At 37.8% G+C, this 14325-nt stretch overlaps 1 protein-coding gene across 3 annotated transcripts in view; it reads right to left on the bottom strand.

The window, feature by feature from the left end:
• The window catches only part of PCM1 (pericentriolar material 1), a 39544-nt gene that overhangs the window by 9476 nt on the left and 15743 nt on the right, over positions 1–14325 (bottom strand). The window contains exons 14-28 of one of the 3 annotated variants that reach the window (XM_074154833.1): positions 13430–13620; positions 13104–13106; positions 12649–12843; positions 11482–11704; positions 11220–11365; positions 10065–10258; positions 8574–8757; positions 6737–7095; positions 6060–6218; positions 3834–4006; positions 3621–3749; positions 2924–3044; positions 2471–2608; positions 2099–2232; positions 1128–1262 (exon numbers count right to left, since the gene is read on the bottom strand). In XM_074154833.1, the coding sequence (XP_074010934.1) occupies positions 1128–1262; positions 2099–2232; positions 2471–2608; positions 2924–3044; positions 3621–3749; positions 3834–4006; positions 6060–6218; positions 6737–7095; positions 8574–8757; positions 10065–10258; positions 11220–11365; positions 11482–11704; positions 12649–12843; positions 13104–13106; positions 13430–13620 (2484 nt within the window). Of the gene's footprint in view, positions 1–1127; positions 1263–2098; positions 2233–2470; positions 2609–2923; positions 3045–3620; positions 3750–3833; positions 4007–6059; positions 6219–6736; positions 7096–8564; positions 8758–10064; positions 10259–11219; positions 11366–11481; positions 11705–12648; positions 12844–13103; positions 13107–13429; positions 13621–14325 lie in introns of all 3 variants that reach the window. The other 2 variants (XM_074154832.1, XM_074154835.1) reach the window with 2 other exon arrangements.

The following is a 14325-nucleotide window of genomic DNA, read 5'->3' as shown; positions in this document are numbered from 1 at the left end:
GAGAGAAAGGGAGAGAGAGAAAGGGAGAGAGAGAAAGGGAGAGAGAGAAAGGGAGAGAGAGAAAGGGAGAGAGAGAAAGGGAGAGAGAGAAAGGGAGAGAGAGAAAGGGAGAGAGAGAAAGGGAGAGAGAGAAAGGGAGAGAGAGAAAGGGAGAGAGAGAAAGGGAGAGAGAGAAAGGGAGAGAGAGAAAGGGAGAGAGAGAAAGGGAGAGAGAGAAAGGGAGAGAGAGAAAGGGAGAGAGAGAAAGGGAGAGAGAGAAAGGGAGAGAGAGAAAGGGAGAGAGAGAAAGGGAGAGAGAGAAAGGGAGAGAGAGAAAGGGAGAGAGAGAAAGGGAGAGAGAGAAAGGGAGAGAGAGAAAGGGAGAGAGAGAAAGGGAGAGAGAGAAAGGGAGAGAGAGAAAGGGAGAGAGAGAAAGGGAGAGAGAGAAAGGGAGAGAGAGAAAGGGAGAGAGAGAAAGGGAGAGAGAGAAAGGGAGAGAGAGAAAGGGAGAGAGAGAAAGGGAGAGAGAGAAAGGGAGAGAGAGAAAGGGAGAGAGAGAAAGGGAGAGAGAGAAAGGGAGAGAGAGAAAGGGAGAGAGAGAAAGGGAGAGAGAGAAAGGGAGAGAGAGAAAGGGAGAGAGAGAAAGGGAGAGAGAGAAAGGGAGAGAGAGAAAGGGAGAGAGAGAAAGGGAGAGAGAGAAAGGGAGAGAGAGAAAGGGAGAGAGAGAAAGGGAGAGAGAGAAAGGGAGAGAGAGAAAGGGAGAGAGAGAAAGGGAGAGAGAGAAAGGGAGAGAGAGAAAGGGAGAGAGAGAAAGGGAGAGAGAGAAAGGGAGAGAGAGAAAGGGAGAGAAAAAGAAGTCTATTGATTTTCAGGAATTTACACAAAACGTCCAACAAAGAGCATCACCAGAGCTCTCCTTGATGACAGCACCAGGCAGGAGATAAATCTCTCACTATCTGGCAGTGATGGAAAATAAGTTCTGTGCATAGTAAAGCTTTAATTTTAGAAAAGAAGGTAATACCTCATTGCTGTATTAAACCTGAAGGAGAACAGCAGTTGTAAAATGTAACTTCAGGGAAGATGGTTTATCTGTTGCTCATTATCCAAGCTGCAACAGTGCTGCAAAACACCACCGAAAAACTACTGACCTGCAGTATGCTGCCAAGCTGCTTATGAAAGAACTTCACAAATTCTTTACTTTCATCGTTCTGTTGTGTAAGAGTCAAGACCATACGTCTTACTGATGTCAGTAACTGAGAAGAGCATACTTCATCCATGTGTTCCTAAACAAGTATCATAAAACAAGCTTAGTTACCACTTAAAAATTAAAAAAAAATAAAAAATAAAAAAAATAGCCATCGAGTCAAATACTGAAATTCAGTTACAAACAAAATCACCTTTCTACTGAAGGAGCACTCCATGAACAGGTCCTAACCCATCTCACAAAACAAACTAACTAGAACACAGTTACAGCAAATATACTTCATTAATGACTGACCGGCCATGACACACAAAGCTTTGCTGCACTTCTCCAATGCATAAGTACATGCCACCTTTTAACGTCTGGACAAACTAAGAATCTTCATACATTGTGGTTGTGTACTCAGGTGTATTAAAGTTTATGTTAAGTATCTATTGTTGTAAGCTGCCTTAAAATTGCAAACAAAACAGAAGCCTTTGTGCACTGAGTCTGTGGCGTGTCAACAATATAGACAGTTTTTAAAACCTGTATCAAAAAAGTACCTTATTCATCAAAGCTAAGCTTATGCACTGCACATACTGTAAAAGGGAGCATGGAGATTACATGGATATTTCAAAAGCACGTTCTCAAACATTTCTATTTGATTTGGTCAGCTCCAAACAAAGACCAAATTTCTATTATTCTTGATGTCAAATCCACCAAATCCAGAAACCTTAGCATTTCTTTCTCCTATTAAAAACCTTTCTGTTGGAGTATTTAATCCTTACCTCATCCTCAGCAAGGTCTGCACCTTAACACATACTTATTGGAGCTGTTGCTAAGATACAAGTTATCCATTTAAAATAATGTTCTTCTATGGAATTGTGCAGGTCCTTTTCCTGTTCTCCCAATTCACACATTATTGAAAAAAGTTTTTACCTTCAGGAAAGGAATGACCTCTTTCATAATCGCTTTAATCTGCCGGTCGAGCTGCTGAGTATCTATACGAGGACACGGAACAGCAGAAACGTCACTTGACTCCGGCACAGGAAGACACTCACTGGTACTTGGACCTCGTTAAAAGAAACGTACATTTAAGACACTCAACATTAAAGAAATACCAAATCCAAAAATATATATTTTCCTTTTTTAAAAATAAATCAGATATACTTAAGTATGCAAAGATCCTTTGAAACTTTGCTAAGTTTTCAATAGAAATGAAGAGGAAAGCAAGTCAGCCAATTAAATGATTCTTGATATTTAGAATAATTATTTTCTAAAACTAAGCAAAATATGTATATATGTGCATACCTTCTAATTTAGCAGCAGAAGCACCCTGAAAATTACTAGAGCAGCCCTCAGAGTCAAGGGTACTTTCAGCTTCAATTTTCATACGCTCATACTCCCTCATCCTAGCCAAAGCTTGATCTAAGTGAATCACTGTGTTGCCTATATTTAGAATAAAAACACCTTTTAATCTAAATAAAAAGTTTTCAATTGATACATAAGTAAACAATGATAAAAACGAATTCAAAGCCACAACTTTTGAAATCTACATATAACCACAGTTGAGTTATAATATTTTATTACACACTTCGAACAACTCAAGTGTTTCACAAGTGGCTAATTTCTCTAAGTGTTGTTTTATAAAATGCGGTTACACACTAAAAAATCAAGGAATTTTTAGACTATTTAAGAGTAGACAATTGCAGGCATTTTAGGAGGGAGGGACTAACACAACACTGTAAATCACATCATTCTTACCAAGGTCATCAGTGGCAAAGGGTTCAAAATTTGAAGATGTAGACATAGTACTCCCATTGTCTGCATCATTTTGTTCACAATCTTGACATGCTTCTGTAGAAAAGTTCTTGCCAAAAGTTTCCTAAAAAAACACCAAAGAACTGAATACAAAGCAGGAATGCACCACCCTCTCACAGATGTGTGACCAAGCCAGCTGTGGTATCAAGACCTGTCACTGGGCTGCTTGACTGGGAAATAACCTTACTTTCAGGGTATAAATCCATCAGGTGATTCTACCATGTTTGTCTCAAATACTTCAACTATAAAATATGTAAGAAACTGTACAGAGGTATCACTGATTTCTTAAATACAAAAAAGCAAAAATTCCTTGGGAATCCTGTGATCAATACTTGCCCTGACCTTACTCACAAGAGGATTTTGACTCTTTTTGAGTATCAGTTTCCAATCTGTGTCTCTGTCCACATTCTGTTCCTCCCTGACACACTCATTTCCAGCATCGAGAATCCTAGTGTGTTTAATCCCCTTTGCATTAATATTCTCTTGCATTTCTTTGTTTAGAAAAGTCCATGTAAGTTGATATGAATTTTAGAAAAATTTGATCGCTAGTATGAATATTTCGGTACACGTTACACATGCACGTAAGTTGAAAAGATAGGAAAACTTGACAGGAAATTAGCATCTGAACTTGAAAACTTACATCATCTGTAGAAGCAAGGCTTTCACTGGGAGTGAGTTCAGAATTTGATGCCATCCACGTGGCAGAATTCAGTGATTTTGTGCACTTGCCTTTTTCGTTGTTCTCAGATATATGTCTGGTCACTATATCCTGGAAAAGATAATAAATCTATACTGTAAAAAAGGATCTAAGATTTGTTTGATTCACACACAAGATCAAAAATGTCATGCGTACCTGCAAAGCATATAGAGCCCTTTGCCTCAGGTAATCTGTGTTTAGCAGCTGAAGCTCATGGAAAAGTTCAATAAGAAAGTGAGGACGAGACTCATTTTGAGAAATAAGTGTTGCCACTTCAGAATAAATTGTGTCTCGTAAAGCTTCAAACATAGAAAGATCACTACCAGTTTCTGCAGAAAAAAAAGGAACTCGTTAAGTCCTTGACATGCAGCCAGTTGAAAGCAAGCTGTTTATTTGGTATGCAAGTTACAGGTACCCAAATCATCTCTCAATTATTGTAGCTTCCATTATATAGCTGTTTTTTTAAAGCTTACTCATCTGCTGAAGGGCAACGAAGATGTAAACATTCTGAAATAACACTTCATGCAATCCTTCACATATGAAATAAAATGTAAAGCATTCACAGAAATTATTTTCTTTACAATTCTGAACAATACCTTTAGAAAGTATTTACTAAAGAGAATATTGCACACACAGTGTTGCTTTCAGAATAGGTATTCAACACCAAAAATTGAGTTTTAAGATCTTTCAAATGAGATAGCCAAAGGTCTCAAGTTTACATAATGCAAGTAGTCCATATTCTTGCAACACAAGCAACAACATTAAGAAAGCTCTAGACTGAATTCAAGAAAGGCACTGCTTCCCACCCCTCCCCCCCAAGCGTAAATCCTACGTTCTCATACATGTCTAATATCACTTCTGAGACTCACATAAAACCTCTTACCCTTAAGCCCTATTACATATGTATGAGAAGCCAATGTGTTCCCCTATGAATCTCCCATTCCTTTGAAAATTAAGGATTATCCTTGCATCACAACAGTTATTACATACGTATTTTGGCAAGTGTTGAATGGAAAAAAGTTACATTTGGAAAACTCAGCTTAGTTTAACAGATGCATATTTGTTAGTATTCAAGTTAATAAAATTATTAGCGATACAGCAAATGTTACCGTGCAATTTCATTATCTGCAAATAGTCTACCACTATTTTTAAGCGTAGAGGTAAGCTTTTTGAACCTTGAATAAGTCACTAGAAATTGCTTCCCTCCTCCATTAATAAAACATAACAGTAGCTTTTAAACATAATAAAAATGCCTACTGAATTTTTTTATAGCATCTACCTGCCTATTTTCCACTTGTAATTGTGACTAAAAACATGATAAACACATTCTTCACAACTACAATTCAAAAGAGTTTGTATCATTGCATTTCGGGCAAACTACAAGCATCTTTCTCTTGCCTTGCTTATAGAGAAGGTGCTGCAATAATGCCGAGTTTGAACATCTGCTAAACAGTCTGAGTTATAGGCCCAAAGCTAAGAGGAAAAAAATAAAAGTAGTAGGACATTGTTGAAGCTGAGCAGTGAATGCATTACCTGGCACTTCAATGCATGCATTTCTGTTAGACTGCTGCAGAATTCTCCTAGCATGCGCTGTAGGAAAGTGGGGATAGACAGTGATAAACACAAAAAATGCGCACCAGAAATAAAGACAGGGTCTATACAAAACAGCAGGAGGAAAACTGCTTTAGTGATCCAAACCACAGCAAAGCTGCTTATTGCGAGAAGTTGACTGGTTAACAGTTTATTACGTCAATAAACAGCTCTTAGTATGGACACAGCTACATCGACAAAGCTGTACATCGTGCTACAGTGACTAAAATCTCTGCATCTTTCAAACAAAACAAAGGTACTGGCAGAACCTAAAAAGACATAGAAGAGAATATTTTTATGATCTAGACGCAAGAAAAGCAGTGCAGATGGCAAAAATGTAAGGGTTTATGTGATGTTATAAGACTGAATTTGAATGGTATTTGATAGAGCTCCTTTAAGCATGAACAGAAAGAAAATGTACGCAGTAGGGAATGTAGTTTAAACACTAAACAGTGTCACCTGTTGTGCAGTTACTTCCCACAAAACCACCAACAAATGGGTGACGGTTTTGGTTGGCGAGATTTTTGTTTCTTTTACAGTAACAGGTTTGCTTCTAAATTATTTTAATCAAGTACCTAATCTACAGAAAACACCCAAAAGCAATCAATACCCAACTTTTTACAAACTTTTATGCTTCCTTAGAAATTAAAAAGCAAAATCCAGATGCTAAATATTCCGTATTGTCTCCTTGTCATAGTACACTGCTTTTAAATAATACACTAGCAACTAAGTCTGGAGGTCTTTTACCCAGAGAAGTTCACAAAATAACTAGTGACATTCAGAAAAGAATACCTGAAGACATTTCTGTAGATCTACTGTATTTAATTATTTTTTCCAACTGTTCCCGATTCCTTTTGCTGAACACCTTTGCATGAACCACCTCTTCAGAGTGTCTGCTTTTACTGCTCTTGCAGGGCTCACACACACTAGAAGCGCTTGCACTTTCATAACCTAATGGGAGAGAAGGAAAGGAAGAAATAAAAAAAAAACAGCGTACAAAATGTTTTATTACTTTTCAAAATTTATTCAAGGGCAATCTCAAAGATGCTCTTATAAGCCAAAAATTTTCTTCTGTACACTGAAGCCATACAGTAGCCCTAAATCCTCAGTGACCCCAACAGTACTATACGTGCACTGTCCCTCTCTTCTCATTCATATTTCACTGAAGCACATCTTTCAGCAAGTCACCCGGTTTGAACATGAAAACGTAATGAAGAGGAAGATTTTCCTGGTGTTTACTCCAAATCTTAAGTCTATCTGCATCCACTATCCATTCAAACCATGATGTCCTCATCAGTTATGCTTTTTATTTACTGAAATACTAAAAAACCTTACATATGTTATGTAAAATGAATTTGTATTTCAATTACTTATCTTCATTACTATAGGTACCATTTATGGAGAGTAAATTCTTGGATTATAATCCAAGCTGAGTTTGCCGCCGTATCTAAGACTACTTTACAACCTACCAGTATTTTTAATTCTGCCTTTTAGCTGAGAAGAACTCTTTCTTTTATTCTTTGATTTGGGTGTTTTGTCTTTTGACGCCAAGCTGGCTTGTGCTGATGCTTTTCTAGATTTGAATGTCTTTGTCACAGTAGTGGGGTCTATTGGATCAGGCATGCTGCTGAAACTCTCCAAAGACTCTTCATCAAACTCTCTTCTCCTGCTCACGTCAGGCTGATTTTTATGACCGGAAGCAACGTTTTGCACTGAAGCTGCAAAACCTGCTTTCAGCTGAGACTGATCATCTTTTTTCACTTCCTGGCTATCATTAAGCCAAGTTGATCTTTTTTCCATTTCGTCTTCAGGTTGTCTATGACTCTTTCTGTCAGAAAAAAGGAAACACCACAATATATAACCCAGTCTCTTAGATAGAAGAAGGATGTATTACCAGGCAAATACCTTTATCCATAATGCAAGTTACCTGCCCTAGTTACTTAGTCATCAACTGACCATTGGAAAAAAAAATAATCATACAGTGAGAATCCTTGCAAATGGAAAACAGAAGATGTCTGGAATCAGCAATAAATGTGAATGTCTTCAACCTGAATACACTTATGCAGCCATTGTTGTGCTCACATAGTGGCATAGGACAGAACATTTCTTAAAGCAACATTCATTACAATCTACTGTGGCACAAAAACTAAGCATTCACTGAAATTATATCCTGTAGTTATTCCAACAGTTGACACACCTGAGGGTCAGGATGCCATCCAGAGCGATCTGGACAGGCTCAACAAGTGGATCCATGCAAACCTCATGAGGTTCAACAAGGCCAAGTGCAGGGTCCTGCACCTGGGCTGAGGCAACCTCCAGCATCAACCCAGGCTGGGGGGTGAAGGGATAGAGAACAGCCCTGCCAAGAAGGACCTGAAGGTGTTGGTGGATGAAAAGCTGGGCATGTCCCAGCAATATGCACTTGCAGCCCAGAAAGGCAACAGCATCCTGGGCTGCATCAAAAGCAGCGTGGCCAGCAGGGCGAGGGAGGGGATTCTACCCCACCTGGAGTACTGCGTCCAGCTCTGGAGCCCTCAGGTCCCTGTTGGAGCAAGTCCACAGGAGGCCACAAAGATGCTCGGAGGGCTGGAGCATCTCTGCCGTGAGGACAGGCTAAGAGAATTGGGGTTGTTCAGCCTGGAGAAGAGAAGACTCCGGGGAGACCTTATAGCCCCTTCCAGTACGTAAAGGGGCTACAGGAAAGATGGGGAGGGACTCTATCAAGGAGTGGAGCGATAGGATGAGGGGTAATGGCTTCAAACTGAAAGGGGAGACTTAGATTAGATATAAAGAAGAAATATTTTACTGTGAACGTGGTGAAACACTGGCCCAAGTCGCCCAGAGAGGTAGTAGATGCCCCATCTCTGGAAACATTCAAGGTCAGGTTGGACAGGGCTCTGAGCAAATTGATTTAGTTGAAGATGTCCCTGCTTATTACAAGAGGGTTGGACTAGATGACCTTTAAAGGTCCCTTCCAACCCAAACTGTTCCATGATTCTTTGAAACTGAGCTGTTTTACGAAAGATGGAAATGAAATCTTCCTCCATTTACAAAAAGTATCACAAAACCACTCCAACAGTATATACAATCTTAAAATATCCATGAAACGATACACTAGTTAACATACAGAAAAGCAGAACACTTTAGTGCAAAAAAAAGTAAAAAAATTAAACTAGAAACTGCAAAAGTAAAGCTCATTTGGCAATTCCACTACAATAAACTCCCTAAAAGAATGATGAATTCCCACAAGCCTCAGAAAGGGGACGAAAAACGATTAAAGGAGAGCTGCACTGTGACATTAAATACCTTTGTTTTTCTGCTCCATTAGAGGAACTGCTTTCAAAAGGTTTGGGGAATGACATATACTCAGTTTTCCCAGAAACATTATGATCTAGAGGATGTTGCTGCTGCTGCTGCTCACTGCTGTGTGGGGAAATATTGTGTGCAAAATCTCCAAAACCAGAAGGGAACACTGGATTATAGTTAATACCTACAAAATAAAAAAGAGAGTCATGAGATACTACCTCATTTACCTGTGTGATAAAAGTAAAATTTGAGACATATTGTGCGGCAACAAATTTATAAAGCAAAGATACAGGGGGGAAGCAAGCAAAAACTGTTTTCATCCTGGAAGTACTGCAATAATCAGAATTTATTTTAAAAGCAGGTTTCAAACATTGCTGGATACTACACATGCCACTACAATCCCATCAGTGAAGAGACAAAGGTACTTTAAGACCCCTCAATAAAAAGCTCCTGAAAGTGAAGGTAAAAATGACATCAATTCCAAAAAAAGGTAGAGTTCTGTCTGCATGAAGAACTTACCAATACTTTTAACGACCAAACCAACACGGAAGTTCCAATTATACAAGTATTCACAGGGCTAAAGAAGTCATAAATTCCTAATACTTATTTTAACTTTAGAACCTTTACAGTAGTGGGAAATTGAACATAACTATCCTTCTGTGTAGGTTCTCTGTAATTTGAAATATATCCTTCACAGAAAACTTTAGAATCTGGAAGCTACAATCTACATCTATTCTATTTTCCTGTTTTCCTCAAAAAGCTGAAATATATTAAGCCAGCTTTAACAACTTTTAGTGATATAGTAAAATACTGTATTTTCTCCCATTTCAAATTCAACAGTAAAAGTAGATTTGGTAATCGCAGAACGGTTTGGGCTGGAAGGGACCTTAAAGATCATCCAGTTCCAACCACCCCGCTATGGACAAGGACACCAGGTTACTGGTAATACCTGGTATTACCAGGTTACTGGTAATGAGATTAGGAACGCTGTATCCAAGCCAACAGTCACCCTGTACCTCTGATGGGAGCAAAAATTAGCAACACCCTCCAGGCATTTCAAACAAAACTGAGCGCTGAAAGTTCTAATGAAAAGAAATATTTACCGAGCGCTACCTTAAAATTAGAAGGTTCACTTAGTAATGTTCTAAGTGATTGCTGAAGGTATGTAAAATGTTTCAAACATTACTTTTCATGTTCGATGAAGAACATTTAAAATGTTAACTTTATCGTGGGTATTTTTGACTATAACCCAACTTCTTATTGAGAAAGTCTTGCTTTTCCTACTGAAGTCAAAATCTACAACTGCTCAGCAATAAACATTAACAAACTTCTGCTAGGATAATACAGACTCATTCGAGTACTGTTTAAGACCATTTTAATATAAAGGCAAAGTCACAGAGTTCCAGCAAGTTCACATTAAGATTTCAACTAAATGTGGGAATGGAAATTTTCAAAACTCATCTTACTTTTCACATCTTCAGTAATACTCACCTGGAGCAAAGGAAGAAAAATTCGTGAATCCTGGTACATTAAAGAGGTTTACGGGTTGCGGAGGAAAGCTGAACGGACAGAAAACAGGAGATGGGGGTGGTGGTGCACTGCTGCCTCTCTCCTTTCTGGATGGCTTTTCTTGACACTGTTGCTCTTCTTGCTGGCGCATAAGATCATTTAACATTTGTTTCAACCTTGAAAACAAGGAAAAATAAGCACTTGGGAAAAAAAAAAGAATGCTAAGGGAAAGCTGTAAATTTATACTCAAGTAATTTGAGATTCATATTATTTCACCTGCCCCATGTAACGTACATAAAGAACTACTCCATTTAGCTAGTAAAAAGAAAAACCTCAAGAAAAAACAACTTGTATTTAATCTTGAGCAGCAGACAGGAAGAGTTTTAAAATCAACTGCTCTGTACCAGTGGTCATGTTTAGAGAAGTTAAACATCCCAGATACTAAAAAAATAAGCAGGTTGAAAAGGAAACTTAAATAGAAACACTCAAAGACACAAAATAGTTGCAGAAGTGGCATTGAAACTACTTTAAAATATTGTATTAGAGGCCAGTAACTATATATCGCTTACCAAATATAAAACAAAGCTGAAAACCTTGAGCTTTCATGCAATGAATTAAAATGACTATTACCTTCTTTTTTTTTTTTAAAAAAAAAACAAAAAAATCCTTATTCAGAAGGTAAAAGTAAATCCAAATGGAGCGGAAGTAAGCATAAGTTCTGACTGATAACACTAAGAAAGGACAAAAAGTTTTTGCACCATCTTTCCATAAAAGCATTAGAACCCAGACTCTTGCCAGGTAGTCTAGCGAAGACTACAGACATAAAAGCATATTCAAGGAAAGCAAGTTTAAACCAAAAAAGCCAAATGAAGTTACTGCAAGAGAATTTTTGGTAGAGATGCCAACTTCTGGTTCTCTTCACTAAAGATTACTCAAAATGAACCACCTCAAAGGCAATAAAGCAGTGGTGAAAATACCAACCAAAAATACTGTATACAATTTCAAAAGCTTGTAATCGATTCAGAAGTTCAATGATCTCATATTTAACCATTACCTGTAATCTTTTATTCACATAACCACGTTCTCTGCTACTGAAACATTTCAAATTCCAGCCAAACACTAATACAGCCAACAAACCTTTGGACATTATTCTGCTGCCAAGTCAGCTGAGTGTAACACTGGTTTAACTGATGCATAATAAGATGTACTTGTGAAGATGCAACATTATTTGGCATCATACTGTACGGGCCTGTAAGCAAAGTCTGTAGAAGACAAGAGAGGGTCTGTGGAAAGAAAATACATGACAGTGACCAAATTACCAAAACCAGAAGTTATTGCTGGAAATATTTAGGGAAAAAAAAAAAAAAAGAACAGCAAAATAACTGTTCTTCACATCTACCTGCTGATCCTGCATCAAAGTTTGACAAATGCTGACACTAAATTCATGCTGTTTCTTCAACTGATTAATCTGCTCCTGCCATTGTTCCTTTTCTTCCACATATGAAAGTTCGGACATCCACCGAAGGTTTTCCTGACGTCGCATACTTATGTTTTGCTGTTGCCTGGCCTTAGACAATGGACGATAATTCCCATCTGCTGAAAGAGGACGGCAATTTTTCCACCTGGGTGGGGAAAAATAGGAAGAATGAGGACAAAAGCTCACATTTCAAACAGCTTCTTCTAATGATACTTCCGTTACTCGAATTACACCGGCTCCTCAACATGTCACAGGCCATTTCAGTGTGTGAGGTAATCACCCATGTGATTTTGTCAGTCTAACGTTATCCTAAACAAACGGAAAGTAACAGCCACCCACCCAACCACCTCTGTCGAAAAAAGAATTGCTGAGGATATTTCTGAGTCTTATTTTTAGTATCATCCATTACTGATATATAATATGTATTCAGATGAAAATAGAAGCCACCAATGTAATACACTAAGGATTAAGCAGCCCAGCTCCTGACTAGAAGGCCACTATCTACTAAAGTTATTTTGGTATCAAAAACAGAAGAAATCAATTAAAGAGAGATACATTACATTTAACATGGCATTTTCATTTAGTCACAGAAAGCTTACTCCTTTTCTTAAGGAAATCAATCAGGTATATTAAATATTAAAAATATTCATGTTCATTAAAACATCTAATAAGGAACAGTTTTCAAAGCTGCAAAAGTCAACAATTTAAAAGCAAAAATTTCAGAGTTAGTTTAATTCTCTGAATTACTTTTTTTGAAGAGACTGATCAATATCATGACAAAAGTTTCATATAGATTATCTTTTAAACTGATTAAAAGAACATGGGAACATACAGAGCTCCTGCAAGACAACTGGAGAGCTCAGTGGCAGACATTCAATATGGCCGAAAACAGATGAAATAATCAAATTAATCATACACATTTCAGCTACAGAGACTCGGACAAGAACGCGCCACTGCACACTGCTCCCTAGCAAGCAGAAAAAAATTTCATTTTGCTGTAAAAGGACGTCTCGGAGTTAATGCAATGGTTCTCCCACCCCTTCCAAATATACTCTGACGAGCAACAGATCAATAAGTAATGGCACCAACCTATCCTTGTTTTCTTTAACAAAATATGCATTTTCTGGTATGTTATTAGGATAAACAGAGAAACTGTCATTCAAACTTGATGCATCTTCTTCCTCTTCTTCTGCCTGACCAGCTCCATCAGAGGGATAACCATCTTCATCTCCATCCTCTTCATCTAGTGCACACTGGGTAGAACCTCCCCAGGTTGCCATTGTCCTAGTGAACGAAGGAAAAAAAAAAAAGGAAAAAAAAAAGGAAAAAAGGAAAAAAGATTAAAAAAAAGAGGAATGTTTGGGAAAGGAAGGGTTGGTTGGTTTTTTTGGGTTTATAACAAATTAATAAAACCATCTGTTCACAATTACAAGTCTGTCCATCTCCAATTAATCAAGCTGCAACAAAACTAATTTAAACATTTTATCAGCAGTGCAAAATGAAAAGAGTATTCTTCTGATACTGGGACAGTTAAATAAAATTACTTACTGTTTTGGAAAATTATTACTTTACTACTGTTATAACTGGTGTAGAGATGAAGAAAAATTACTCAGAGCATTTGGCATTTTCCACACATTCTCCTCTCCCTAGGTGATTTTTCACCATTTATGGAGCAGGGGAGACTAAATACTCTGGGAAAGCCCATAAAACTGGCAAGTTGCCATCTTACAGTCACTTGGAAGTCAAGAAATTAATTTACTGCTCTGTTATATCATCACATTCAGTGAAAACAGGAAACTGCTCCAAGACTGACACCTCACTAAACAACAGAAGCGCCCACTGACTAACACACAGTGACTCATATTCTTACTTTTCAGTCCTGCTCTGCTGTGGAGTTCGCTGAGCTTCTGATCCTTCGCTTTTAACAGATGCAGCAACAGTAGATATGGTTTCTGCGAGCTCTCTCCTCCTCTGATGTTCAGCCATTAAAGCTTCAAGTTGCTTTCTCCTCTGTCGCAATTCTTCTCTTAAAATCTCGTGTCTTCGCATCTCAGACCATAACTATTTGCAGTAAAATGGAAGACATTAGACTATAAACAAAATAAATACAATCTAAAGCACATTAAAATGTCAGTATTTGATACTACACTGATACCTTTTTGTTCAGGTATTTGTATTGCATTGTAACTGAAGTTACAGTACAGAAAGGTGCAAAATACATCCCATGTTTACTATTTATCCCAAATACTGCAAAATCTAAGAAGGAATTAAACATTACAGGACAGGATTTTTTAAGAAAAGCAGTGCATGTTTCATTCAACATTGTTTTATCACATAATTTATGCATTGTTAGCTCTTGAAGAAGCATGACAGAATACTACCCTCTGGAGAAATCTGAAAACTGTGCCAAGTATTTCTTTAATAATAAAGTAGAGGATACAACAAGGATGTTCTGCAACCTGCAGAAAGTTGCAGTGTACATTTGAACAGGATTTAAGGAAGCCGTGATTTAAAAGAAGAGCACATAAAAGGAAACGTACAGGTAGAAAGAGGCCTTTTTCTACCTTAAATTAGATACAGTGAAAGTATAAATGGCAAGATACTTTCACAAACATAGAAAAAGTGTAACATACAAAACCAATTGTTTAAGTGAACTAGACTGGCAATCACAGACTTAACGGAGGCAGGCAGGTGACAATGTACTCAAGCCTGAAAGCAACTGAACTAGTTGGTGGTGCTGGAGCTAAGAAGTTTTCCAACAAAACC

Source organism: Numenius arquata, chromosome 10, assembly GCF_964106895.1.
Source record: "Numenius arquata chromosome 10, bNumArq3.hap1.1, whole genome shotgun sequence".
Taxonomy (NCBI): domain Eukaryota; kingdom Metazoa; phylum Chordata; class Aves; order Charadriiformes; family Scolopacidae; genus Numenius; species Numenius arquata.
This window is presented reverse-complemented; position numbering and strand designations above follow the sequence as displayed.